Genomic DNA, 27,954 nt, shown 5'->3' on the forward strand with positions numbered 1-27,954 from the left:
TTTTACAACTAAAAATTATATTGAATAAAATTTTACATATATACAGATAATTTTTGATCCAAGCTCCATGGTACATCTCTCCACCTGTACATTTACACAATAAAAAGAAGTCATATTTACTATTTTTAAGGCAAATGCGAATAAGGCTTTTCAACAACAGTAATTTGTTTCGAGCTTCTGTCATATTTCGTATAATCCGTGCATATTAATATTATACACGGATTATACAACATATGACAGAGGCTCGAAACAAATGACAATCGATGAAAAGCCCTATTGCACAGAGTGACCACACAACTTTTATACAAAATTTTTCTTCCTTTTTAAAAAGAAAGTAAATCGAAAATAAAAAATATATACCGAATATTTTTACAAATTTTATTAGTATACATCGTTGTTTACTACGGGGGCATGATGCAAAGTTTTACATCTAGCAGTGAAAAAATGAGTTCTATTTTTTTCTCAATGTAGTACTACCGGTACAATAACGGTACTACGTTAGATATTATTTCCTCTATTTGTTTAGTTTAAAATTTTCGTGTACCTAGCTGTTAAATAAGGACATGTTTACTACATAACGTTTTACGACATGATGGAAAATTGTGTATTTCGCGTTAATCTTATTTCACAAAAAATTTGAATAGTACTGCCCCTATGAATAAAAAATAACAATTTTTTGGTACTAATAACAGTTTAAGCACCTACCAGAATGATTTTTATATCAATAAATTTTGATAAAGTTATATTCATCCCTAAGATGCGATATAAGGTCGATTTGCACCGATCTGTTTAATGGATAAAAATTATTGGATATGTAATTTAGAATGTTAACAATTACAAAAAACTAGGGTTGCCCGATCTAATCTTGTTCTAACTATAATTAATTAATAATTAAAAAATGACATTTTTTTTATAAATTAAAAAAAAATTTGACCCGGCAGATATTATTTCAGATTTTTTAGGTCATTCTAAACAAAAAAGGTCTGTTGTAATTTTTCTCTAAAGTTGATCGTTTTCTAGATATAAACAATTTAAAACTGAAAAAAGAAGGAAAGATGACGATTTTCAAGGCTCAAAATCGTAAGTATAGAATATCATTTTTAAAATTACGAAGTACCTAAATTCAAGTTCAAACCTTATTCTATCAGTTCTTGATAAGTCTTTTGGATTTATTTCATTCTGAAACATTGTTCTTTAGTTGTTAATGCCCGTCTCCCCATAAGAAACTTTCCTCATTAACAATTAAAAAAATATGTTTTAGAATAAAACATGGCTAAAATTCTTATCGAGACCTGACAGAAAAAGGTTTAAACTTGAATTTATGTACTAGTCCTGTCGCCAGGGGGGGTACAACGGCCTCCTTAATTCAGATGGACTTACCCAAGTTTTTTTATATATTTTGACCCGTAGAATACGAATTTTTTGGGTAACAGTTGATCAGGATGTCGATAAGATTGTTATAGACAAAGAACTTGAGGAATTACATAACAGCGATTTCTCGCAAAACAAAACATCTTTTTGTATTTTTTGGGTCATTTTAAGCAAAAAATATTTCTACAAGTTTTTTCGTAGAATGCATAGTTTTCGAGATAATCGCGGTTGAACTTTCAAAAAATCGAAAAATTTCAATTTATGAACCCGAATAACTTTTGATTAAAAAATAAAGTAGCAATTCTGCTTACCGCATTTGAAAGTTTAAGTCAAATTATATCGGTTTTGATTATTTGCATTGCTAAAAATTAATTTTTTTATTGTTAAACTAATCTATAAACACATAGTGTTTCCCGTGCCTAATACATATGTTTTAACGCATGCTACGTAGAAATTGCCTCGCTTGCACTTGTATCTACTCTACCTACTCTTCGATTTTAAGTGAGAAATCATAGAAAACATCACTCACATACTAGGTGTTTATAGCTTTGTTTAACAATAAAATAATAAATTTTTAGCAATGCAAATAATCAAAACCGATATAATTTGACTTAGACTTTCAAATGCGGTAAGCAGAATAGCTACTTTATTTTTTAATCAAAAGTTATTAGGGTTCAAAAATTACAATTTTTCGATTTTTTGGAAGTTCAACCGCGGTTATCCCGAAAACTATGCATTCTACGAAAAAACTTGTAGGAATATTTTTTGCTTAAAATGACCCAAAAAATACAAAAAGATGTTTTGTTTTGCGAGAAATCGCTGTTATGTAATTCCTCAAGTTCTTTGTCTATAACAATCTTATCGACATCCGGATCAACTGTTACCCAAAAAATTCGTATTCTACGGGTCAAAATATATAAAAAAAACTTGGGTAAGTCCATCTGAATTAAGGAGGCCGTTGTACCCCCCCTGGCGACAGGACTATACTTGATGATTACAAAAATGATATTTTTTACTTGTGTTTTTGAGCCTTGAAAATTGTCATCGTTCGTTCTTTTTTCAGTTTTAAATAATTGTTTATAACCCGAAAACGATCAACTTTAGAGAAAAATTACAAAATACATTTTTTGTTTAGAATGATCCAAACAATCTTAATAATATCAGCCCGGGTCGATTTTTTTTTAATTCATAAAAAAAATGCAATTTTTAAATTATTAATTACCTAATTATAGTTAGAACAAGATTAGATCGGCCAACCCTTGTTTTTTGTAATTGCTAACTTTTTATCCATTAAACATATCGGATCCTCTACTAAGTACAATGATTCTCATGTCTAGCGAAGGAACCAAGATCATCAACCAAAAGAGATCATGTTTTGTTTCTAGCCTCTACTGTAAACTGAATCTTCGAACGAACCGAAATTCATACATTGAAACCAATTCATTAGTTTGTTCAATTGGCACAGCGAAAATGTTACCATCAACATAATATTTTACTAACTGGAATGTGAAAGGTTAAGACAGGAACGACTGAGTCTGACACGAAAATATCTCTGAACCCGAGTGTGAGAAAATGGCATACTTTTACAAAAGTAAGCAAATACCAAATGTGAATTTCATCAGACGAAGTTTTTTTCGTATGGTTACGTTTACACAGCTGTTTAAAATAATCGTGTTGTTTATATGTCTTGTGACAAAATGAATATACTGGAATACCGTTCCGTCATAAAATTCTTCGTTTTGAATAGTTTACCGCTAGCAAAAATTAATCCAAAGTTGGTGAAAGTGTATAAGAAGTCTGCACCTTCATTATCAACAGTAAAAATAGGCGTGGAGATTATTTATATTATTTAATATACGAGCAATATTTTTCATTTACCATCACTATTGTAGGGTGAAGGTGGGTCAACGGGTCAAAAAAGATACCTTTTTACCCGATATTTGAAGGGCTATATATCTGAGAAATCTGCTATAAAAAATATTGGAAACATGGCGAAACTACTGTGGAGAGCTATATAAAAATAACGAGGTATCAACAGAAAATCAGTGGCCCTCTGACTACCCTAGAGAACCTACTGTCTTACTCTCTGAAGTCAAAGACGCAATTAAATCACTAAAGAGAAATAAATCCCCAGGCATTGATTCAATACCATGTGAAATACTACAGTTAGGTACTAGGTGACAAAGGATTACATATCATTCGTTCTATCTGTGTCGCTGTTTGGAATTCAGCTGTCACTAATAACACATGCTAGTAAAATCTTGTTACACATCATCAAAAACAGATTAAAAACCTATCTACATTACCAAATGCCTCAGGAACAAGCGGGGTTTGTAAATGGTAGAGGTACAAGGGAACAAATCCTGAACCTTAAACAACGCATTGTAAAGTCTAGAGAATTTCAAGTACCTATGATTATATGCTTCGTTGACTACCAAAAGGCATTTGCTTGTGTAAGCTGGATAAATATGTGGTCAATTTTAATAGAAATGGGCGCACCAATCAACGGCGGATCCAGCAACCTTGCAAGGTGGGGGCAATGAAATAAAATTTTTCTCGTGACTGGCGTACGCAGGATTCTTTTTCGGGATGGGCTGTTATTTTCTTATTCTTCATGTACCATGTCCTTTCAGAACGTTGGTTACCATCATAGGTACCTTAATTTTATTTATTGCTACCCTAAATCAACCATAAAGTTCTTCTTCGTCCTGGACTGCGTTTGCCTGCTATTTTCACTTGAATAATATTTTGTAGCAACCTATATTTGGGACCTCTCATTAAATGTCAGAAATAATCCAGCTATCTCTTTTGATGCTTCTTATAATCGCAGTAGTCTTACTGAAACATTCTAGTATTGTGGAGTTTCGAATCTTCTCTACCCAGGAAACTTTTAAAATTCTTCTATTGCACTACATTTTGAGAGCCTCAAGGCGATTTAGATCGATTTTATTCACAGTTCAAGACTCGACACCATACAGTAAGACCGAGAACACGTAGCAGCGAAGTAGTCGGGTCCTTAATGCCAAGTTTAGGTCTCTGTTACTGTTACATAATACTTTGGACATCCTTCTAAAAGCGGCTCTTATTCGGGGGGTTTTATTATATGATCAAATTACCATAACATAGCACCAGCAATTATTATTTTTATCTTTTCTCTGGCATTGAATTGAATAGATGACAATAAATAGATTTATTGTGGGACTTTTTCAGTTATTATGTTCCAAAAACTTTTAATAATTTTCATTTCTAAGGAATTCTGCCATATTTATGTTTCAGTTATTCAGTTATCAACAGGACATCAAATTCACTATTTATGTTCAATCGTAATCTCTTTCTTAAAAACAGTGTCAGTAGACACCAGGCGAGGTCTCAAGGAGGGGGCAATTGACTCCATTGACCCCCCCTTAGATCCGCGCCTGGCACCAATGCACCTGGTGACACTTATTAAAAATCTGTACCAGTCCAATATAGCGACAGTACGACTAGATCATAAGTTCTCACTCAAACCAATTCAAGACCGAGAGAGGTATTAGACAAGGATGCGTGTTGTCACCTGACTTATTTAACATTTATGGTGAACATGTCATGAGGATGGTTTTAGAAAGATGGGCCGGTGGAGTAACAGTAGCTGGTAGGAAAATCTCCAATTTAAGATTTGCTGATGACACTACACTTATAGCAGCAAATGAGCAAGAAATGTTTGATCTCCTGTGAAGAGTTGAGTACGAAAGCAATAAAAATTGGAATAAATCCTTTGTAAAAGGTATAAAATTTATTAAAATCCCTAAAGGGCTACATCAGAACAAAACGTTTTCGATTTTATTACAAAATCATCATCAGTGTAAGACCTAAAAGTAAGTATAACCTATTTTATTAATGTAAAATTGATATTTAAATTCTGACTAAGGTTTAAAATGAGTGGTTATACTCACAGTCTGGATGCTAGCTGAGCCACCAAAGAAATATAGGGGTAATAACCCCTAGGGTTATTACCCCTATACCCCCCCTATATTTCTTTGGTGGCTCAGCTAGCATCCAGACTGTGAGTATAACCACTCATTTTAAACCTTAGTCAGAATTTAAATATCAATTTTACATTAATAAAATAGGTTATACTTACTTTTAGGTCTTACACTGATGATGATTTTGTAATAAAATCGAAAACGTTTTGTTCTGATGTAGCCCTTTAGGGATTTTAATAAATTTTATACCTTTTACAAAGGATTTATTCCAATTTTTGTGATTGATGGTATACAGCCAACTACAGGAAAACTTTTCTTTCCTTGTGGATTTTGAAAGCAATAAAGTTGATCTAAAAATCAATAAAGCTAAGACAAAAATAATGGTGGTCGACAGATTCGACACTATTCAACTGACTAACATGTTACAAGAATACCAGATAGTAATAAACATCTTTGTCTATTTCGGATCTAGTATAACTAAAGATGGTAACTGTGAAGCAGAAGTTCGGAGACGTATTGGTATGGCAAAAAATGCGATGAGTCGCCTAACTAAAGCTTGTAAAGATAGATCTATCTCTCAAAATATCAAGATGAGACTGGTGAATGCCATTGTATTCTCAATATTTCTATACGGAGCAGAGACTTGGACTCTTCGCGCATGCGAGCGCCAAAAAATTGATGCCTTTGAGATGTGGTGCTGGAGAAGAATGCTGCGCATACCTTGGACAGCTCATAGGACAAACGTTTCCATTCTAAACCAACTCAAGATTAAGAAAGTCCACAATATGTCTGCAACGAATACTGCAATTCTTTGGTCACGTGGTTCGCAGAGGTGACGACAGTTTGAACAGATTAGTTGTTTCTGGAAACGTTCCGGGGAGAAGATCAAGAGGACGATCACCAACTGGATGGTCTGACCAAATTAAGAATTCAACTGGAAACTTATTCTGCGAAGCTCTTAGAGCAGCTGAAGATCTAGAGTCCAATGAACAAACATTGTTAGGAATATTGGAAGAAATCACGATCCTCAGTAATGGGGAAACGACAAGAGAGAGATATATCTGAGCCCTGTGGACCGATTTTAGCACACAAGGTCTCATTTTGCTTGCTATAATATCAACATTTTGATGAAATAATTTGCAAAATCAAAAAAGATACGTTTTATTTTATATGTTAAGACCGAAAAGAAAACTTACATTTTATAATTTTCAACTAATTTCCAAAATTTAACTAAACGACAAAACAATCTAGAAACCGGCAAATGCACGGGTTTTTAAATAGCTTTCAAACGAGCATTATTTGTAGATTAAAATCCATTTATATTCGAAGATATAGCTGTTTAAAAATGGCCAGTTTTTCAAAAATCGCATTTTTTGTCATTTGCAAATACGGATAGTAAGTAGCGTTGCCTGATATTCTCAAATTGCCTAAAGATTTAGATAAAAGAAATATAGCATTGCTATTAGGTTGTTGCCATGATGTAGGACACGACAAACGACAAGCAAAAGAATATATGATGATGCTAAGGGGGAAGAGAAGAATATACAAAAGAAAGAAAATACAAAACAGAGAAAACAACTTTTAAAGATTATAGGACTAAATAAACCAACAGAAACTATAGAATTAAGCATGTGTATCGTGTATCAAAAACTGAATGTAAAATGAACGTCCCAAACTAAATAAAATGTATGAAACCCGAGAAAGACATTTTTCTGTTACAAACTATTTTTTATTGTGTCCTTTGCACGTTGTATAACTTCGTTTAATAATACATATCCGGTTTATATCATTTTCCTTCAGTCCATTCATACAGCATATCTGATGAGACCATGGCTTTTTTGATTTCTAGGTTAGCCAACCAACAAACAACCTTCCTAACCTTGATCACTTTTTATCGCTTTTAAATCGTATCACTTGCATTTTTAAAACGTTTACCACTAAATAGATTCATTTTCCTTGAGATTTTTTTAAGTTTATGGCATCTATAGTACCTAATATGTACCTAATTTATACACGCTATAGTTGTTTCTAATTTTTTTTTAGTTAAAAAATCTTTTTTTATTTGTATTGGACTGACATGTCATAAGATTAATTTTTTGTTAGTTTTGCTAATATTATAATTAATGTATCTTAAAAAAGAGTTCGGTATTATATGACGCGAAAACCTACTATCCTTGATAAAAAAACATGAATTTTGCTCAGGAGTAAAATACAGAAAGTAGGAGAATGTCTATATAGCCCAGTTAATAAACAAATTTATTTATTTATTAAAAAAACGTGTTGCAACGAAATTGAAAATGATTATTCATTTTTGGTTTACATGTTTACTCCGATTGGAGTACGAAGGGAACCATTCTCGTTGGAACTTTACCGCGCTGAGCAGATGGGGCGTGAATTATAAATTGTAAAATTCCCTCATCTTCCTTAGTCTCAGTATCCGTTATGGCTTGCAAATTGTAGAAGCCTCGGAGGTGTTACCAGAGAAGGTTCCCATTATTTTCAGTCTGGTAGCATGTAGAATAACATTTTTGGATGTTGTTTTATGTGCTATTAGATTGAAGACTAATAAGTTTCGAAACCAGTAGAGGTGCTTGCTGCACTCTCTGATTGAACTGGAATAATGATGCGGCTGTAGTTTCGTGTTGCAACGAAATTGAAAATGGTTATTCTTTTTTGGTTTACATGTTTACTCCGATTGGAGTACGAAGGGAACCATTCTCGTTGGAACTTTACCACGCTGAGCAGATGGGAGGTGAATTACAAATTGTAAAATTCCCTCATCTTCCTTAGTCTCAGCATCCGTTATGGCTTGCAAATTGTAGAAGCCTCGGATGTGTCACCAGAGAAGGTTCCCATTATTTTCAGTTTGGTAGAATGTAGAATAACCTTTTTGGATGTTGTTTTATGTGCTATTAGATTGAAAACTTAGTTTTTTGATAGCAGTTGCCTCTAGGGCATCCCTGCCATTTCGTTTGTTGAATCCGTGACTGCACGCCGGGGTTTCTCCTAGTTGGGTCAGAGAGAGTAGCATATGTCCCTCCTGATGAGAGACTAATAAGTTTCGAAACCGGTACGGGTGCTTGCTGCACTCTTTGATTGAACTGGAATAATGATGCGGCTGTAGTTTCGTGTTGCAACGAAATTGAAAATGGTTATTCATTTTTGGTTTATTTATTTATTAATTTATTATCTAACTGAAAAATGTTTTATTTATTAACTATTTATGTGTCGTTATTGTGTCGAAACAGAAACAATACTACCTAAAACAAAAAGAACAGCTAAACGCAATGAATTAATCAAGACCTACAGCATCTAATGGGAAAACGAAGAAAGTTCAAGAATAAAGATTCTGCTTTGTAGTGTGAAAAGATTCAATTAATTCGGAGCAAAATCCAACAGGCTAAATAATCAAGACTTTAAAAATCCTGTAAAGAAGTCGACTGCATTTAGAAAACACTGCGATCTAATCCTAATAAAAAACTTAAATCAAAATTAATAAAACTTGCTCACGGATTCAAATGGTAATATCTCAACTTACGTGAAACAACGCTGTCAACGACAGGAAATAGTACTTATACGTAAGCAGACCATTTTCATGGATAACACAAGGAAGGAAATCAATATAACTAAACATTATAATTACAAGTGTAAAAAACTTATAATAGTTTCAAAAATAAGGCCAAGAAAATTTGCCTTATTCTGTGATAAGTTCAGAGAGTAGCACTTGCACGATTTTTATCTCTTATAGCGTTGATTGAATTTCCGAATTTGGTCAGACAGATTCGTCGGATGTGATCTAAATAAACTAGGAGACCGTAGCAAGAAGACAGTAGCCTGGGTACCGGGGCACGAGGGTCATGAGGGCAATGAAACAGCAGATGAAATGGTCAAACAAGGCTCATCAATGTTATTCGTTGGTCCGGAACCCTTCTGTGTCGTTGCAAAGGTTGTAACAAGAATGGCTACAAGAAAGTGGGTAGCTTACAAATCTATGGAATGGTGCAGGAATTTACAAGAACAAAGACAGACGAAATATTTTATCACAGAACATTCACCAAAAATTACGGCAGACCTAATAAGCAAAGATAGGAAAACAGTTAAAGCCATAGTAGGTCTGCTAACGACACTGTAAGCTCAATCGGCAGTTGAAGCTGATGATGACCTATACTGATCCTATCATTAGGTTCTTTGTATTAGGAGAAGAAAAGTCACAAAGAGCTACATGGAAGGTTCGGTCTTGAAGTTATTAGACTATGTAAAAAGGATCAGGCTAGAGAATATGATCTAGGGCTAGAGGACCACTAGGGCAGTCAATGAGGATATGTGGCTCCGAATTCTATCCTACTATATCGATTTATATGATATTTTCACAGTAAATAGGGAATAGCCCAAGAAACAAAGTCTACCCTATGCCGATGTGTGCTTTTGTCTTGGGGGTGGTTCCCACCCCTTCTCGGGGGTGGAAAATTTTTTGCTTAAATAACTACGGAAGTTGCTAGAGAACCTAATACTAAGCAAAAACTGTTCTAATAATTTTTTTTCGAAAACTCAATATTTTTGAGTTATTCCTGGCTGAAAATTGGCCATTTTCATTGAAACATAACACCTTTTCAAACGGTTTTTTGCGAATACCTTAAAAACTATGCATCTAACTAAAAAAACTATATAAAACATTTTTATAGCTTATAAAATCACAAAGAGATTCTTTCCTTTATGAATCTTGTAGTTATAACACAAAATGTGATACGGTAAGTGAAAAAAACTTGTTTTCTTGGTGCATGCTCAAATCAGTGTATTTAACTTGAAATAACAGAGAAACGGTCGATTTTAGGTGTATAATGCTACCAATAACTTTTGTTGTGCTTGAAAAGACCTTTAAAATAAGCAATACTAAATGTCGATTACATTCAAACTATGCGAATGCATCGTTTTCCTTCTACAATAAATTTTACTATAGTGTTATTTTCATGTTCAAAAAGTTGGGCGGGTTTAAAATGAATGGTTTTTGAAAAAAAATAAGATCAAATTATTGAGCGCATTTTTAAATTTCCTTAAAAATCTTCCTTTTTCTCCATGTAACTCGAAAATGATAAGGGATGCCAAAAAAAAAAAGATGCCATACAAAAAAAGATGCCATACAAAAAATACATAGATAAACATTTTGATTTTATTTTTTATAACAGTATCTCTTATCTTTTTCAAGTTACATGGGGAAAAAGAAGATTTTTAAGAAAATTTAAATATGCGCTCTATAATTTGATCTTATTTTTTTCAAAAACCATTCATTTTAAACCCGCTCAACTTTTTGAACATAAAAATGACACTGTAGTAAAATGTATTGTAGAAGGAAAACGATGCATTTAAATTCTTGTGGGTTAGGAGTTAAATATACTTTTCAATTTTTTTCTTAAAATTCGTTAGTCATCAATTTTTTGCAGCATATCTCGCTTAGTTTGAATGTAATCGACATTAATATTGCTTATTTAAAAGGACTTTTCAAGCACAATAAAAAGTATTGGTAGCATTATATACATAAAATCGACTGTTTCTCTGTTATTTCAAGTTGAATACACTGCTTTGAGCATGCACCAAAAAAAACAAACTCTTTTTACCTACCATATCTCTTTTTGTGTTATAACTAGAAGATTTAAGAAGGAACAAATCTCTTTGTTATTTTATGAGCTACAAAAATGTTTTATATAATTTTTTTAGTTAGATGCATTGTTTTTAAGGTATTCGCAAAAAACCGTTTGAAAAGGGGCTATATTTCAATGAAAATTGCCAATTTTCAACCACGAATAATTCAAAAAGTATTGAGTTTTCGAAAAAAAAATTATAGAACAGTTTTTGCTTAGAATTGGGTTCTCTAGCAACTTCCGTAGTTGTTTAACCAAAAAATTTTCGGACCCCAAGAAGGGGTGGGAACCGCCCCCAAGACAAAAGCACACATCGGCATAGGGTAGACTTTGAATAAGGAGATATTTTCAGGCTATTCCTAAAATTTCATTAAAATCCATGCAGTAGGATAGAATTCGGAGGTAATAACCTGTTCTTGCTCTCATTGACTGCCCTACACAGTAGATCTGGAAAGCTGCAGTGGAATAGGCAAATAACTACCTCATTGAATCTGTCTATTTAGTACAAATTAAAATGACCATTTTAAAAATATGTCTCATCTTACATTTTATTTATAAAAAGAGTATAAATAAAATTAAGGTTATGTTAACAATAATTTAACTGTCTGCAAGAAAATTCATATTTTCATATAAAAATATGAAATAAATAAAAGAATGCATACAAGTTTAAGAGCTTCATAAAAACTTTTCGCAATATTACACATATTTAACATAATTAGTATCTTCGAATGTAATCTTTCATGTTTTATGATTGAAGACATTGCATAATCATCATAAAAGATAAGGAATTTACGTCTTGCAACAAGGTTTTATCATTTAAAGATGTTAAATAAATATTGCAATTTATTATTTGGAGGTAACTTGAATGTGCTTTATCAATATTTCTACCGGTACTTGCGGCGTTCATAAACGACCCTGCCATTTAGTTTTTATAGACGGAAATAAAAAAAAGTCATTTGGTGGTAAATCAGGGCCAAATTGCGGATGATGCATTAACAAATATTGATTTAAGATTCGCGTACTTGAAGTACGGAAGGAATGCATACAGCAATTATTTCAATATCAGAAACAAGGAAATTCCTCTATAAATAGCCGAAGCGAAGAAGCAAATTGTTCTTGGACCATCAATCCATCATCGTGAATTGCTGATGATCCTACATTCCAGGGTTGAAAATAAAACATGTTTTTTTATTTTATACAAAACAAACGTTATTTTCCGTTTTAAACATGTTTTTTTTTTGTATTTATATTACATGTTTTAAACAAATAAAACGCAGAAAAAAACATTGTTTAAATCATATTTTCTTAAAATGAGAAGGGTCTGTTTGAGGAACTGCACAGATACATATAATAACTTATGGCTGTTTAGCCCATATATTGAACTTACTTGCCCAAGATAATAGAAGTTTCAGGAATAAAGAGTAGTATAAAAAAATTGCAAATATTTTAGAAATGTATATTTTGCTAGCGCAACATTCAGAGAAACTGGTGATTCTGCTCTTTTATTTCATCAGGATGTTCGTTGGAATACTTTATCGGAATGCTTAGAAAGTTAGTTGAAAAACTGGCTAATATTATTTCACGTTTGTTTTGTGGTCAATAGAATAAGTATTGATAAAGATGTAATAAAGCTTGTAATGATACAAATTTAAAGATAAATGCCTTAGACTAGGTATTTATAAAAATTAAAGTATATTGCAGGGACAAAGTCCAAACAAATACTTGCACTAAACAGAAGAGTCTACAGAGATATGGCTAGAACTTCTGGAAGCATTCGAGACTGAACAAGCAAATGGCAAATTTTTGGTAAATTATACGAATAAAGTTAAGGATCTTATGAAAATGGCTTTGATCCCGGCTCATTTTTGACAAATTTTACTTTAGTGGAAATAAATTTAGTCAAGAGCAAACAAACTGGCACGGAATATGTAGAAACTTTTATCCAGAAGCATTGCCAACTATTATTACTAAATACCAGGCAAAGTGTGTAATTTTTAAACCATATAATATGTTTTCTAAACATCTAATTGAGAATGTAAGACATCATTGGCATGGTGGCGTTCTATGGTCATCAAACATAAAAAACTCTTCTCATCATGTGCTTTAGACAATTCCAAACTATGTAATCGGCTAGGCAATGTCAAAGCAGCTACGTTGGTTTCAATTGTTAAAGAGTTTATTTCTATAAGTGATCACGTGGTTAATCAGATTAATGACTTAGATTACATAATTACTATAGAAAGTGAGACTATAGAGACTGAAACAGTTTGAGAAATTTATTAACTCTTGTAAACAAAATGTTTTGAAGTTTTTCAATTTTTGTTGTGTTCCCATTATTAATAAATAAGTAATATATTTGTTAAAAAGTCTGTATAATAATATGTATTTGAGATTTTTTTTCATATTTATGTATTATATTCACAAAGAAAACAAAAAAAAACGCTTGTTTAATTTAAGTGTTTTAAACAAAAGTGTTTTAAACATATACACATGTTTAAAACATGTTTAAAACAGTTGATTAAAACAAAATGTATTAAACAAAACAACCTTGCTACATTCAGTTCAAATATCGGTCTCCTATAAATTTATCAAGCATGATTTCGCAAATAAATAATAAATGTTAACGAATTCAAGAGAGTCCAAATAAACTTTACTCTAAGGAAAATGTAATGTTCAAAACTACACCACAGCAGTATTGATAATACGATTAACTTTTTTTTCATATGCCATATCAGAATTATCGGCAATCACCATTGCAAAGGCTTTTAGATCTTCTGTCATATGGAATAATTTCCTGCATTTAGTAGCTGAGTACATTCACGAATTGTTTTGAAGTGAAAGCCAAGAAGCTTTTATCCTATACCTCTTTAACCTTCTATTTAAGAATCAGTTGCGGCATTTGACATCGACTTCCCCTCAATACACGTCTCATACAACCTATTTTACGGCTTTAAACAGTCTTTAGTAATTCTCTATCTTTGTTTTACTCTTACTAATCCTATATTTTTAGCATCTTCATTAATTTTACATGTTGTACTTTATCGAATGCCTTATTGAAATCCAATAAGCATGGCATGAAATTTTTGTTATTACGGTATGACAAATGACATTTTGTAATAGGATATTTTGTGCAAAAAGTGCCTCCCTAGTTTCCTTAGCATTTCTAAAACCAAATTCAATATCCACAAATACTAAAAACATAATAATATGGTTAGTAGATTAACATGGTCAAAACGTGGAACAAAAAAGAACGCTAGCATTAAAGAATTATTCTGTCTAAACGGTAGAAGGTCCAAGCTATCCTTAGGGAAGAAACTCTAGAGATATACTAATTGATCGAATTTTACTATTATCCATAGATCGTGGTTCAAGCTCCTTTACACGATGGCGGGTATTCGGTGGTACATCTCGAATCAAAGAATGCACGATTACATGAAACCACTTTATGTGAATGATCAAATATTGAAGAAAAGTATCTACTTGATCTATTCCTCAACCACACGTTAATAGAACACTGAAGAGGCGCTCGCTAACAGACCTACGAAGGTAACAAGGAACCTAGGCTCTGGGCAAGATTTCATCGTGTCATAGCTAATATACAGGGTGTAACAAAAATACAGGTCATAAATGAAATCACATATTCTGGGACCAAAAATAGTTCGAATGAACCTAACTTACCCCAGTACAAATATGCACATAAAAAGAGTTACAGCCCTTTGAAGTTACAAAATGAAAATCGATTTTTTCGAATATATCGAAAACTATTGGAGATTTTTTATTGAAAATGGACATGTGGCATTCTTACGGCAGGAACATCTTAAAGAAAAATTATAGTGAAATTTGTGCACCCCATAACATTTTATGGGGATTTTGTTCCCTTAAACACCCCCCAAACTTTTGTGTACTTCTCAATTAAATTATTATTGTGGTACTATTAGTTAAATTCAAGATTATTAAAACTTTTTTGCCCCTTAGTATTTTTTCGATAAGGCAGTTTTTATCGAGTTGAGGCTTATTTTTCAATATGTTTACATAAAAATTTTATGGGGGTTTTGTTCTTTTAAACCCCCCAAATGTTTGTGTACGTTCCAATTAAAATATTACTGCGGTACCATTAGTTAAACACAGTGCTTTTAAATCTTTTTTGCCTCTTTGTATTTTTTCGAAAAGGCACCTTTTATCGAGATGTGACTTCTTTTTTAATATGGTTCAAAATAACCCTAAAAAGTAAATCATAAATAGATGTTCATATTATTACCAAGTCTCCATAATCGTACTTAACCATATACAAATATGTGGTGGATTTGACAAGTATTCGAAATATCTCGATAAAAACTGATTTTTCGAAAAAGTACTAAGAGGCAAAAAGTTTTAAAAACAGTGTGTTTAACTAATGGTACTACAATAATAATTTAATTTGAACGTACACAAAAGTTTGGGGGTGTTTAAAGGAACAAAACCCCCATAAAATTTTTATGGGGTGTCCAAATTTCACTATAATTTTTTCTTAAGATGCTACTGCCATAAGAATGCCACATGTCCATTTTTAATAAAAAATCTCCAATAGTTTTCGATACATTCGAAAAAATAGATTTTAATTTTGTAACTTAAAAGGGCTGTAACTTTTTTTGTGTGCACTTTTTTACTAAGGTAAGTTAAGTTCAATCGAATTATTTTTGATCCCAGAATATGCGATTAAATTTATGACCTGTATTTTTGTTACACCCTGTATTATTGAAAAATACATATATTAATACATCATTTATTTTGTTGTATTTTTTTCCCATTATTTTATCATCTCTCGTGAGATATTTCAGAAACTTTGTTAATTTTTTGTGTTCTTTTCTCTATTATTAATAAAAATTTTATTATAAACTTTATACCGTTCTGACGTACATTTGATCGTTTTTGTTTGTTAATCACCCTAACAAATTTATCTAAAATTGGAGGAAGTATTATGAGATAAGCGAATTCAAATAAAAAATAAGCTACATTGACAAATTTTTAACTTAAAAACTCATTTTTTCACTTTTGTCCTCGCATAAAATAGAAAATGAGCCATTTGTTAATAAGAAAGAAGTTAAAATATTTATGTATAATTCACACATTCTATACAAGTCATGTCAAAAGTACTTTATTAAGCTGAGTGTTATTGTTCTACAGTATTATTATTTTTATTATCAACAATTTTTCTACAACCACTTTATAAAAAGATGTTTTTGCTTGTTATTCACAATAAAAAATTGCTATTCGCCTTTTGTTGTGAATATAATTTGAAAAACGTAAGTTAAACAATGTAACATAGTAAGGGTAATATACCTACTATGATTTACCGGAAGTGGTAAGAGAAGCGGGACAGTAGAATATTTCGCGGATAAAAATCGGATGAAAAACTGAAAAACACGTGTAAAAATCTATCGAATGACACCAAACAAGACCTCCTACCCCCGAGGATGGATCTGGGGGCAACTTTGAAATCTTAAATGTGAATCCCCATTTTTTTATTGCAGATTTGCATTCAATATGCAAAATAAGTAACATTTGTCTAAAATCTAAAAAGATCAAGATTCTTTCTCTTTAGGATTTTACAGTTCCCCTCCACCCTGCCCCAAGGGGTATGAGGATAAATCGTTTTTTTTTTTCGATTATAGCGCCATCTATCAAGAATTCGAAAAAACATGTTCCGAATAAAAGCTAGTTATTTTCTTTAAGAGGAATTGAAACAGCAATAAAAAATTAGGGTTTCTATTTAACATTTCAAAGTTGTCCCCAGCAACTACTACAGCAATCTACTCCCAGAGTGTGGAGGTGGGGGGTCGTATTTGATGTCAGTCCATAGATCTTTGAAAAACATTGAACATGTGTTTTTCAGTTTTTCGATTCCGACGTTAATTTCCCGAATTTCCCAAATTTCCGATGTTAATTCTGATCAAAGTAATTGAAAGAAAACTTAAATGTTTTTAGAGAAAAAACCCCAGAAGAATCTTTGGACCTTAACACGACCCTAAGAGAAAGCTAAGCGCCAGTAGAGAGAGATGGATAGACCACCGACCCGAACTGTTCCGCGTTACGCTATTTTTCGGAGCTGGCTAAATCTATGTGTATTTTGTGTATAATATCTTTGGACGTAGTCCAAGAAATTAAATCTCAACGTCTAAGATGGGCTGGCCCTGGCCATGTCCATAGATTTCCTAATAACCGCTTTGTCAACTTAATCTGGGAGGAAGCCTCCACAGGAAGAAGGCCCTTAGGACGCCCACGAATGCGATGGAGAGACAATATGTAGTCAGATCTAAGAACAATGGGGCTACCCACTGATCCAAAACTATCATGTATGAACCCGGTTTCTAGTACTACCGGAAGAAGAAGAAGAAGAAGAAGAAGAAGAAGAATAAGATGTTAATTTCTTGAAATATTCGACCATTGCGCTTCTTTTGGTGGACCCTGTATGTATATGTGCTTTTGGGAATGAACGTAAGTACAATCTAGTTACAATTTAGAGTAAGAGCTAGAGCCGAAAAATCATCGTCATAAGTAATATGGAGTGTGGCATGTGAAATGTGTCTATTGTATATTGATAATTATGATCCCTTTCAGGCTGACACCTCAGTGGATACAGGAAGTAGCAATAAGGGATGAAAAGGGAAAGTTAGTGTAGTCTTTAAAGGTTCTCACCTCCTATTTTGGTAAACCTCCATCGATTTGCATGGAATATGGTGACTAGTTAGAGCATTCCCCAAGAATTAAAAATGATTTGGTGCCAACTTGCACTTTTACCCTGGGGGTGGATACCACCCCTTCTCGGGGTGGAAACTATTTTATTAAAAATAACCCCACAAATCGATAGAGTAACAAATTATAAGTAAAATTTGTTACATCATGTTATAAAAATAAATCAATACTTTTTGAGTTATTAAAGATCAAACATTTGTCTGTTTAAGAGCACATTCGTGAAGTTACGGATGATAAAAAGAACATATTAATTAATTGTAGGTTACTAAAATATTATTTTTATATTATTTCGATATTATAAATTTAGCAAACGTGTATTCGAATATGTCAAATGTACCCATTATTGAACACCCCCAGTCTCTGGACATATTCAGTTGATATTGATAGAAAAAATTCAATAAAATATCGAAATAATATAAAAATAATATTTTACTAACATACAATTAATTAATGTGTTCTTTTTATCATCCGTAACTTCACGCATGTGCTCTTAAATAGACAAATCTTTGATCTTTAATAACTCAAAAAGTATTGATTTATTCGAATAACATGATATAACAAATTTTACTTAAAATTTGTCCCTCTATCTATTTGTGGGGTTATTTTTAATAAAATTGTTTTCACCCGCGGGAAGGGGTGATATTCACCACCAGGGTAAAAGTGCAAGTTGGCACCAAATCAGTTTTATTTCTTAAGGTATGCTCTAACTAGTCACCAATTTTCGTGCAAATCAATGGAGGTTTAACAAAATAGGAGGTGAAAACCTTTAATGACTGCACTAACTTTCCCCTTTCATCCCTTATTGCTACTTCCTGTATTCACTGAGGTGTCAGCCTGAAAGGGGTCATAATTTTCAATATAAAATGGACACATTTCACAGGAAAAACTCCATATAACTTATGACGATGATTTTTCGACTCTAGCTCTCCGTCTAGAGGAAGATTGGACTGATCATATTCATGATTGAACTGATAATGAGTCACAAATTACCCGTCCAAATTATACATAAATGCAAAATTCTTCAAACATGATTACCAACCTACTGACACACAGATAAAAATTCCGATGTTCCGGACTTTAGCATACAATTCCTAAATATCAATTACTTGCATGCAATATTATACAACTGAGTTATTTTCCGATGATTCGTCTGTTATTATAACCTTAACCGGAAGTATCGTGTAAGTAAACAATAGGAAGATAACTGAAACTAGTTTAGACACTTATTCGCAGAAAACGCATTCCAATATTTAGTTTTACAAGATGCTCGAAACTTGTTAATAATAAAGTAAAAATAAAAATCTTAAAACACTGGCTAATAGAAATAGGGGATCAGATGAAACAACGCTATTGAGAGTCTATCGAACATTAATAAGGTCCAAAATAGAGTACGGGTCAACTGCATATATGCCCAAGCTTCAACAGCAAAAAAAAATGCTTGAGACTGTGTACGTAATGTTCGCATTAGAATTCAACAACTCCCATCGAAAACTTACAGAATGAAGCCGGTGATCCACCCCTATTTTACCGAAGAATGTATTTAACGGTATCTCACTCAACTTGAGTAAATCTGTATCTTCAATATTGCCTCAGATCCAAGTAAACATTTGTATGACGATGCCTTCAACTACATGAACTACTTTAATAATAGGTCTCACACACCAAAATCCTACTATAAAAGAATTCGTATTTACTGTCCTAAATTAAATATTACTAGCCTCCATATTCCGCTGCATGTGTTGGTAGTAGAAAGAAAAGAACTATATGAGAGAAGAGACCTTGAGCTCACTATGGCCGAGAAAAGACAGGAAAGAGAAAGGTCAATTGAAAGATGGCAGGAGGAATGGAACAACACGGAGCATGTGGCACAGTGGACAAAGATGCTGCTCCCTAACTTAAAACATTGGATGGACTGTGGTCACAGGCGACTGGATTATTTCCTGACGCAGGTGCTCACAGGACACGGGTGTTTTAGAGCTTACTTCTGTAGGTTTGAAAAGGTTGACACTGATGAATGTCTATATTGCAGACACCCGGACACCATTACACATACGATGCTAGAGTGCAACAGATGGATAGTAGAAAGGAACAGAATGAAAAGAGAGGCAGATGTGAATTTTGTGACAGTGCGAGACATGATTGAGAGAATGACTGAAAATAAATCGGGTTGGACTCGTAGATAGTCACAGCTATATCCGTGTAGTGATCAAGAAGAAAGAAGAGGAGGAAAAACAGCTGTACCAACGATAGGGGTGAGAGGGAAATATATTGTAAGTAGAAGGTAGAGGGAATAAGTTTTGATGAGAGGCGAATAGGTGAGTTAGATTGTATGAGACAGACTGTGGTAAAGAAGCTCTAAAAAAACAATCATCATACAAATAAAAACCCAATTTTGGGACCAAAAAAAAAGGGGGAAACGGAGAAAAGGAAGAGCCTTATTGCTTACAGTATGTGGATAAATGAAGGTAAAGTGCTTCGGAAGCGATGTCGACCTTGCAGCGGCCATTCCGCTTTCGGAGGGCTGGATGACAGAGGAGGGTCTGGTTTAGCAGGGAGGCATTCGGCGTAGCCTCGGCGACGAGAGAGCGTTTTAAAGTACCTCGGGAACTATCGCTGGGGCTACGAAGAATGAACCCTTCACTAAGGTCAGTCAGGCGGCGTTCTGGACTGAGATGTCTTTTGAAGATTCTAGACCCCCCCTCTTTAAAGATGCAAAAAAGCCTCCATAGATTATTGGGGAACCGAAAGCTCGCAGAACAGTGAACTTCTTGTGGATATCTTCTCACATTGGTATCGAAGGCAATGAATTATCAGATGCAAGTGCTCGCGATCCTATCGGCGACGAAGATATCGGAGGTTGAGTCTTTGTCCTTTTTTATGGTGTTGAATCGTGGACCTTGGACGAAGATTATGTACAGAAAATTGTAAGCATTTGAGATGTAGCTATATTGGACAATACTTAAAATCCCATGGACTGACCGAGTCACAAATAAGGAGGTCCTCAGACGAATGGGGAGGAACCGAAATATACTGACCACCACCAAATCTCGAAAGTGACAATATGAGTACTTCAGACACAGTATGCGAAATGAATCCAGATATTGCTTACCACAAACCATGGAAAGCCTATGAAATCGAGGTCCAGGAAAAAGCACAACATCCTGTTTAAAGAACCTTAGAACCTGGTTTAATATTACATCTGTGCAGCTTTACCGTGCTGCTACAGATAATCATAAGATTGCCACGACGATCTGCAACATTTCCTTACGGAAAAGCACATCAAGAAGAAGAATATCAAGCAAGACATTGAATAATAGCTTTAATGATTTAAAAATAGTGATTGCAAAAAAATGTTGTATACAGTTGAGGCCGCGAGTCTTTATCCGTGCGTCATTAATACCTGACGAGATAAAACACATACTTTTTATCTAGCATCATTCTCTTCCACGCATGAAACTAATGACAAACCAGCTGCCGCCTGTTATTAAGTAAAAACACATGTTATTTTTATGAATCTAGACTCAGCGCATTAAAAAGAGATAGGTACAAAGAAAGACGATTGGGGATGTTTTCACATATTTTTAAGTATAATTTCTGACGTTTTGGTTTGTTTACTTTTGTGGCTGTCAGGTTGTTGAATTTTATTTTGCCGAATTTTTGCATTTTCAATTTTTTTATAGTTTACAAACAGTTGTTTACACAACTAATTTTATATTGGAGTTAGAAATTTTATGATTAGTTATGTTATTTTACGATAAATTTTGACAACGTACAAATAACCTCATTGTTGACAAAGTTAAGGAATGCTTGTGTTTAATGTTCCGCCAAAGTGAATAAAATAACAAAAAGAAAATATGTTATCGAATTTTTTATAAATTGTTTATTTATTTATTAATCAATGATAATAAAAGAATTTATTAAGCTACTTCAAATGCAGCTGTAATTATGCACCAAAATTTTAAGGCAAAACTTAAATTTAACATTCTATTTATTTGATAACGTCAAATTTTATACTAGGTATAATCTGGGATCGGAATAATTCCCACTCTCTGTCACTTACTGTTGCGTTTACTAAATGTCCGACTTATTTTGTATGCTTTAAATGATGACGCACGGGTAAAGACTCGGGGACTCAACTGTATATTACGATTAAAAAGTGACATTATTACTCTCAAGTATAGAGCTTTTCATCTATTGTCATTTGTTTCGAGCTTCTGTCATATGTTGTATAATCTGTGTATAATATTAATATAATATAATACACGGATTATACGACATATGACAGAAGCTCGAAACAAATCACTGTGAATGAAAAGCCCTATACATGTACCTGGTATCTAAGGTACTCATTAATATTCAGCTCAGCGGGGTGGTATTATTGGAGGTGTGGAATTACATAAACAAGGAATCATTTTATAAAACAGGTAGATCCCTTATTTATGAAATTTTACACCGCCAATAATAGCACCCCGCTGAGCTGAATATTAACGAGGCTCTTAGACAGCTGGTACTACTTTAGCTACCACTCTTCGCTTTATATAACGCGGCAATAGTTACTTTCAAGCATGATACTATAAATAAAGAGATAGTATTTTCCCGTAGAGCAAATACGTCCGAGTTCGCGCATTGATAACGTAACTGGAGACCGGAAGTTGAATTTGAATTCTTGTTAAAGTTAAATGGGATTTGTATGGGTTATGTGATGAAATTATTCAATTAGCAAAATAACATTAAACTTCAATGTATTCGAAAAACATTTAGTGTCGAGATTCCAGTCAAAATAACTGTCAAAAATAAAATATAAAATACAACCGCGAACAATTCAACGTAATCGGACACTACGAATGATTACGAACTTGTCGGTCTCCAGTTACGTCACGACTTCCGGATGTGCAATATATTATCTTGTTATTTATAGTATCATGCTTTCAAGTACTAACGTACCACTTTTCAATTAAAATGCCGCTTCACTCCGCCAATATATCGCCCGTTGAAGGCTTTTACCGATTTCAAACAAATGTCTTTAGTTCGAAACAATCAAGCTATCACTAAAGTGAAACTGTAATCAAATATCATTTTAGATACAATTTAAAATTTAAAATAATGTAGTATTCTCTTCTGCTAATGCACTTGTTCCTTTTATTCTTTAATATACTAGAAACAGAAAAATAGATCAATTACCTTTTACTCCAGGGAAATAAGCAAAAAGACACTGTTCGGAACTTTGAATATTTTTTAATTATTGTTAACTTATAGGAAGAAAACCTACCTGTTTCCTGCAACAAGTTCGAAGCTGTTTTAATAATCAACAATTTAGTGCAAAAATCGCGATTTTTTTTTTTCGATTTTTTGCACCCTATTAAACTGTAATATATTATTAACTAATAATATAATTAACATAAAATTAAAAAATTTGATTTTTTAGAACATTCAAAAAGCTTCAAAATGACGATGTTTGAAAGTTAAAAAGTCAATTTGTTGCTTCACAAACTAAAAAATACTGCAAAATCGTTATTAAACGCTTTTCTTTATAGTCTTCTTCTTCTTTATTAGTCCAATCGTTTGGGTCAAGTCTTTAAACGTTAATTTGACTGCTTTTTCTTCAATGCAAATGAATGAAAATTTGCAGACATATGCATTCGCGGAAACAATACACGAATAGGTAGTCAATAAAAAAATTTTTGTTTATTAATTGTTTAAATAATAAAAAACAATTTTAATGTAAAATGCTTAAATTCTCTTGTTTTTTACAATGTAGAAACTTGAAACTTTTACTGATTGTAGCTAATGATATGAACTATACATAATTTCACTTCATAAATAAACAATAAAGTTTCAAATTTTGAACGCTCAGATATTTGTTTATATAAAAATCGGCGCTTATTCGTGTCAACTTTCAATACGATACAAAACAAAACTCCATCCAAAACTCGAATTAAAAAAATTCGTGTTTTATCGTAGTCTTAGAAAAACCACCGGTAGAGATGTTTTGTGCTACAATTAACATTAGAATTCGTTTTGGCGTATTAATTAAACGCTGTTCTTTAGTTCAATCGTTTGGGTCAAATCTTTAGACGTTAATTTGACTGCCTTTTCTTCAATGCAAATGAATGAAAATTTGCAGACATATGCGTTCGCGGGAACTATATACGAATAGTCATTAATTTTTTTTTATATTTATTAATTGTTTAAATAAAAAAACGATTTTAACAGAAAATGCATAAATTCTCTTGTTTTTTTACAATGAAGAAACTTGAAACTTTTACAGATTGTAGCTAATTATATGAACTATACATAATTTCACTTTTTACGTTAATTGTTTACGTTATGCTTCATAAATAAACAATAACGTTTCCAAATTTTTTGCCGATTCCGACTACTTTTTATGTTTGTACATCATATGTTTTATACATATTTTAATAAACATGACGATATATTTTAATGTTTGAAAAGTGTAAGACTAAAAAGTAAAAAATAAAAAAATATGAAAAAAATTTTTTTAAGAAACGCTTTTCCTTAGTTACGAGTGACTAAAACTAAAAATATTATAAAAAAATAACTAAAAAGCAAAAAATAAAAACAATTGAAAAAATCTAACACATTCGTTAAAGAAAAGCGTATGGCAAAAACAGTTTATTCGATGAAGACGCGCCACGCTTTTCTTTGACGAATGTGCTAGATTTTTTCAATTTTTTTTTATTTTTTGCTTTTTATTTATTTTTTTATAATATTTTTAATTTTAGTCACTCGTAACTAAAGAAAAGCGTTTCTTAAATTTTTTTTTCATATTTCTTTATTTTGTTAATAACTATTACTAATGTTGTTCTGAAGCTATTTCCTTGTGGCATTTTTATAATTAAGTATTTTCTATGGGAAATAAGCCACAATTTTACTAAAAAATGAATTTATTAACGTTTAGAAGCCCAAATCTGGTTTCGTTGTCAAAATACAAAATACTATTAAAATAAACAAAAATGTTGTTGCTAAGTAAAAAAAAAATTCTTCTAATAATTTATTTAATCTGACTCATTTATATTGGCAATTCAGACGTATATTATACATTTTAAAGTAGAAGACTTTAAAATGATATCGCCAATATTTATGAGTTGCGTTCCTGGGACGACTTTACTAAAAGATAGTTCATTCGATTACATGAAATCAATCCCAACTTAAGAATATCCGTCCCAAAAAAATCATGGCATGTGATCTGTCTTTAAAAAGACAACCAAATGCAACGATGACAGTAAAATTCTCGCGTTAGAGATTCCATAGTAAATCATTTTTTTTTGCGACGGATATTCTTGAGTTGGGATTGATTTCATGTAATCGAATGAACTATATTTTAGTAAAGTCGTCCCAGGAACGCAACTCATAATTATTGGCGATATCACTTTAAAGTCTTCTACTTTACAATGTATAATATACGTCTGAATTGCCAATATAAATGAGTCAGATTAAATAAATTATTAGAATTTTTTTTACTTAGCAACAACATTTTTGTTTATTTTAATAGTATTTTGTATTTTGACAACGAAACCCGATTTGGGCTTCGAAACGTTAATAAATTCATTTTTTAGTAAAATTGTGGCTTATTTCCCATAGAGAATACTTAACTATTACTAAAATTAACCTAGAATTTTGGTATTTAAAATGGACTTTTGGTTAAAAAATCATATTTTTTTGTAAGTTGATAAAAAGCTGATAATTACACACGACTTTAAACATAATACAAAGTTATTCTAGAACGATTATGTAAAAAGTAGAGATTAGACTAAACTTAGACAGCATTTTCCGTGACTGCTAAAAATGAGACTGAAATGAAAATTAGTTGGATCATGTTAAGGGGGAACTAAAAATTCAAGCATTTAAAAATGTTAATGAGCTTCAAAATACTATATTTTACTGTATTTAAAGTTTCTTACAGTATTTTGGATTTCTCTACCCCAATACCCAACCTTTGGGTGAAATACCAAAGTTTTAGGTTAATATTAATAACAGTTATCAACAAATAAGGATTCTGTTTTATTTTTCAGTTGGCGAAGCAACAAATTTACTGTTAGCTTTCAAAAATCGCCATTTTGAAGCTTTTCCAATGTTCTAAAAAATCAATTTTTTTAATTTTATGTCAACTAAGCACTTTTAATGGGGTGAAAAAATCGAAAAATTCGCGTTTTGCACTAAATTGTTAATATGATTAAAAAAGCTCCGAACTATTAGCAGGAAATAAGTAGGTTTTCTCTCTATAGGTCTACAAAAACTAAAAAAGTTGTCAGATACCTAAATTATTCAAAGTCTTGAGAAAAATATTACTTCCTTGGACTATTTGTATATTTTTTATAATGAAATATTTGTAACTGTACTAATATGCACGTCTCGGTCAAGCTTTCTACAGACGATATATCTATGGAGTATCCGTTACTCAAATCTATTGCATAAAACTATAAAATTAGACAACTTGTACCGTAGTGTAGGCGCTAAAAGTCACTTTCTTATTATTCTTCTTTTTGCTCTCCTCCTTAGTACTCTTGATAACACTCTTCAGATTATTATCCCTATGTATATTTTTATCACTACTCGCCCATTTACTATCATCTAACTTATCCTCTACTTCTTCAGAGAAGTCTTTTAGTTTGGAGCTCAGTCCGAAGAGTCTATTATTAATGCTCTGCACAGAGTTTTCACCTCTGAGGTAATTAGACAGAGATATATTTTGACTATGAGTAGAAAAGTAAGCCTCGCCTTTTTCTACGGGGTTGTTACTGTAAGAGATAGGGTAATCTTGCGTTGTATCTATATATCTATAGGCCATTGGTATGAAATACTTCGAGTCTGTTTTGCTGTTCGATTTTTTTAGTAATTTAGGCATCGAGTTGGTCCAGCTTTCCTTATGTTTATTTAATGTCGTGTCTAACTTTTTAGGGTTGAATTTTATTATTTGCCGCTCTTTAGGCCTTCGAATAAGCGACAAACTCGATTTACTAAGAAGGTTGAAGCTTTCTAGCTTCTTAGGATGCGGTTCGTCTAAGGAACTTTTAATGAGCAAATGGTTCTTATCTAAAGAATTTCCAAGGTTGAAGTTCACATTAACTTTTACGAATTGACCACTTAGAATATTATTCTTCTCTTGTGGTATAGGGGGTGGTGGAGCGCGACCTTTTTTTCGCCTCTGAGGTCGTTTCGGCTCATCCAGTAGATCTTCTGCGCTGTTCCAAATTTTCTTCAAATGTGTTTCTTCATTGACTAGATTCGACTTGCTTTCGTCTAAGTGCAAAATATTTTCTATAGAGTTTGATTTCTTGATTACCTTTTCTCTTGGATCAAATTTCGAGTTTATGGTGTTATATTTAAAGTCTTTAATGAGTTGGCTTTCCACCCTCTGTCGCAAATTGACATCTTTGGGCATAGGTCTAGATGGGCTGTGAGTACTTTCGGTTAACTCTGGCGTGGTTATGGTTATGATGCTCGTAGGACCATCTTCCCTGATTGGTCTGGTATCTGCTTCCCTTGTTACCTTTATATGGGTAATACCGTTGTGGTCAGTGGTTTGTAGTAAATTAAATCTAGTGGCAATATTTTTTCCGTACGCTTTTTGATTGGCTATAGCTTTTAAAGTGGTAAAGTTGCTATAGAAGCTCTTAAGGTCGGTGATGCTTTCGAACTTAAACACTAGTGCTTCGTTTTTGATGACAAATATCAATATATCGGAACATTTATCGTCAGTATAACATACACAATCGACTAGATGAAAACTTTCTTTCGCGACTATAACTTTCTGATGAAATGTCTTGTTTTCCGGTGGTGCTACGTTTTCAGTGTTGGTGGTTTCGGTGTCGGAATCGCTGCTTGACGAACCATTGGCAGAGTCAGTCTCAGTAGTAGGTTTATTATCAGTAACTGTTAGTTTTTCTGTGGTGTAACTATCGTTGTCGCTCGATAAGATCGACAGGCTGTCGATGTCGGACTCGAATCCTTCATCTGCAGAAGGTAAGTTGGTCTTCTTTTGATCTAGCTTAGATAGTAACACTAGATCTAGATGGCTGTTGCTCAGCTGCAGATCATAATATAGCAATGGCGAGGACTGTTTTTGAGATTTCTCCACCAGAGCAGATAGGGATGTATTTGAGCCTTCTCTTAGAAGTAAGATTGTCATTGTGGGATCTCATTATCTGAAACAAAATAAAACATTGTTAATATTAATGTTTAAAATATTCTAGGAAGTATATAAATTATAAGAAGAATATAAATTTAATATG

The 27,954-nt window shown here is 32.7% G+C and overlaps 1 protein-coding gene across 1 annotated transcript in view; it reads right to left on the reverse strand.

Annotated features, from left to right (window-relative positions):
• Positions 1-27,954, reverse strand: part of LOC126880534 (uncharacterized) — a 153,909-nt gene continuing 125,955 nt past the window's right edge. The window contains exon 2 of the mRNA XM_050644452.1: positions 1-27,867. Within this exon, the coding sequence (XP_050500409.1) occupies positions 26,148-27,851 (1,704 nt within the window). The 5' untranslated portion in view covers positions 27,852-27,867 and the 3' untranslated portion in view covers positions 1-26,147. The remainder of the gene's footprint in view (positions 27,868-27,954) is intronic.

Source organism: Diabrotica virgifera, chromosome 2 (assembly GCF_917563875.1).
Source record: "Diabrotica virgifera virgifera chromosome 2, PGI_DIABVI_V3a".
Taxonomy (NCBI): domain Eukaryota; kingdom Metazoa; phylum Arthropoda; class Insecta; order Coleoptera; family Chrysomelidae; genus Diabrotica; species Diabrotica virgifera.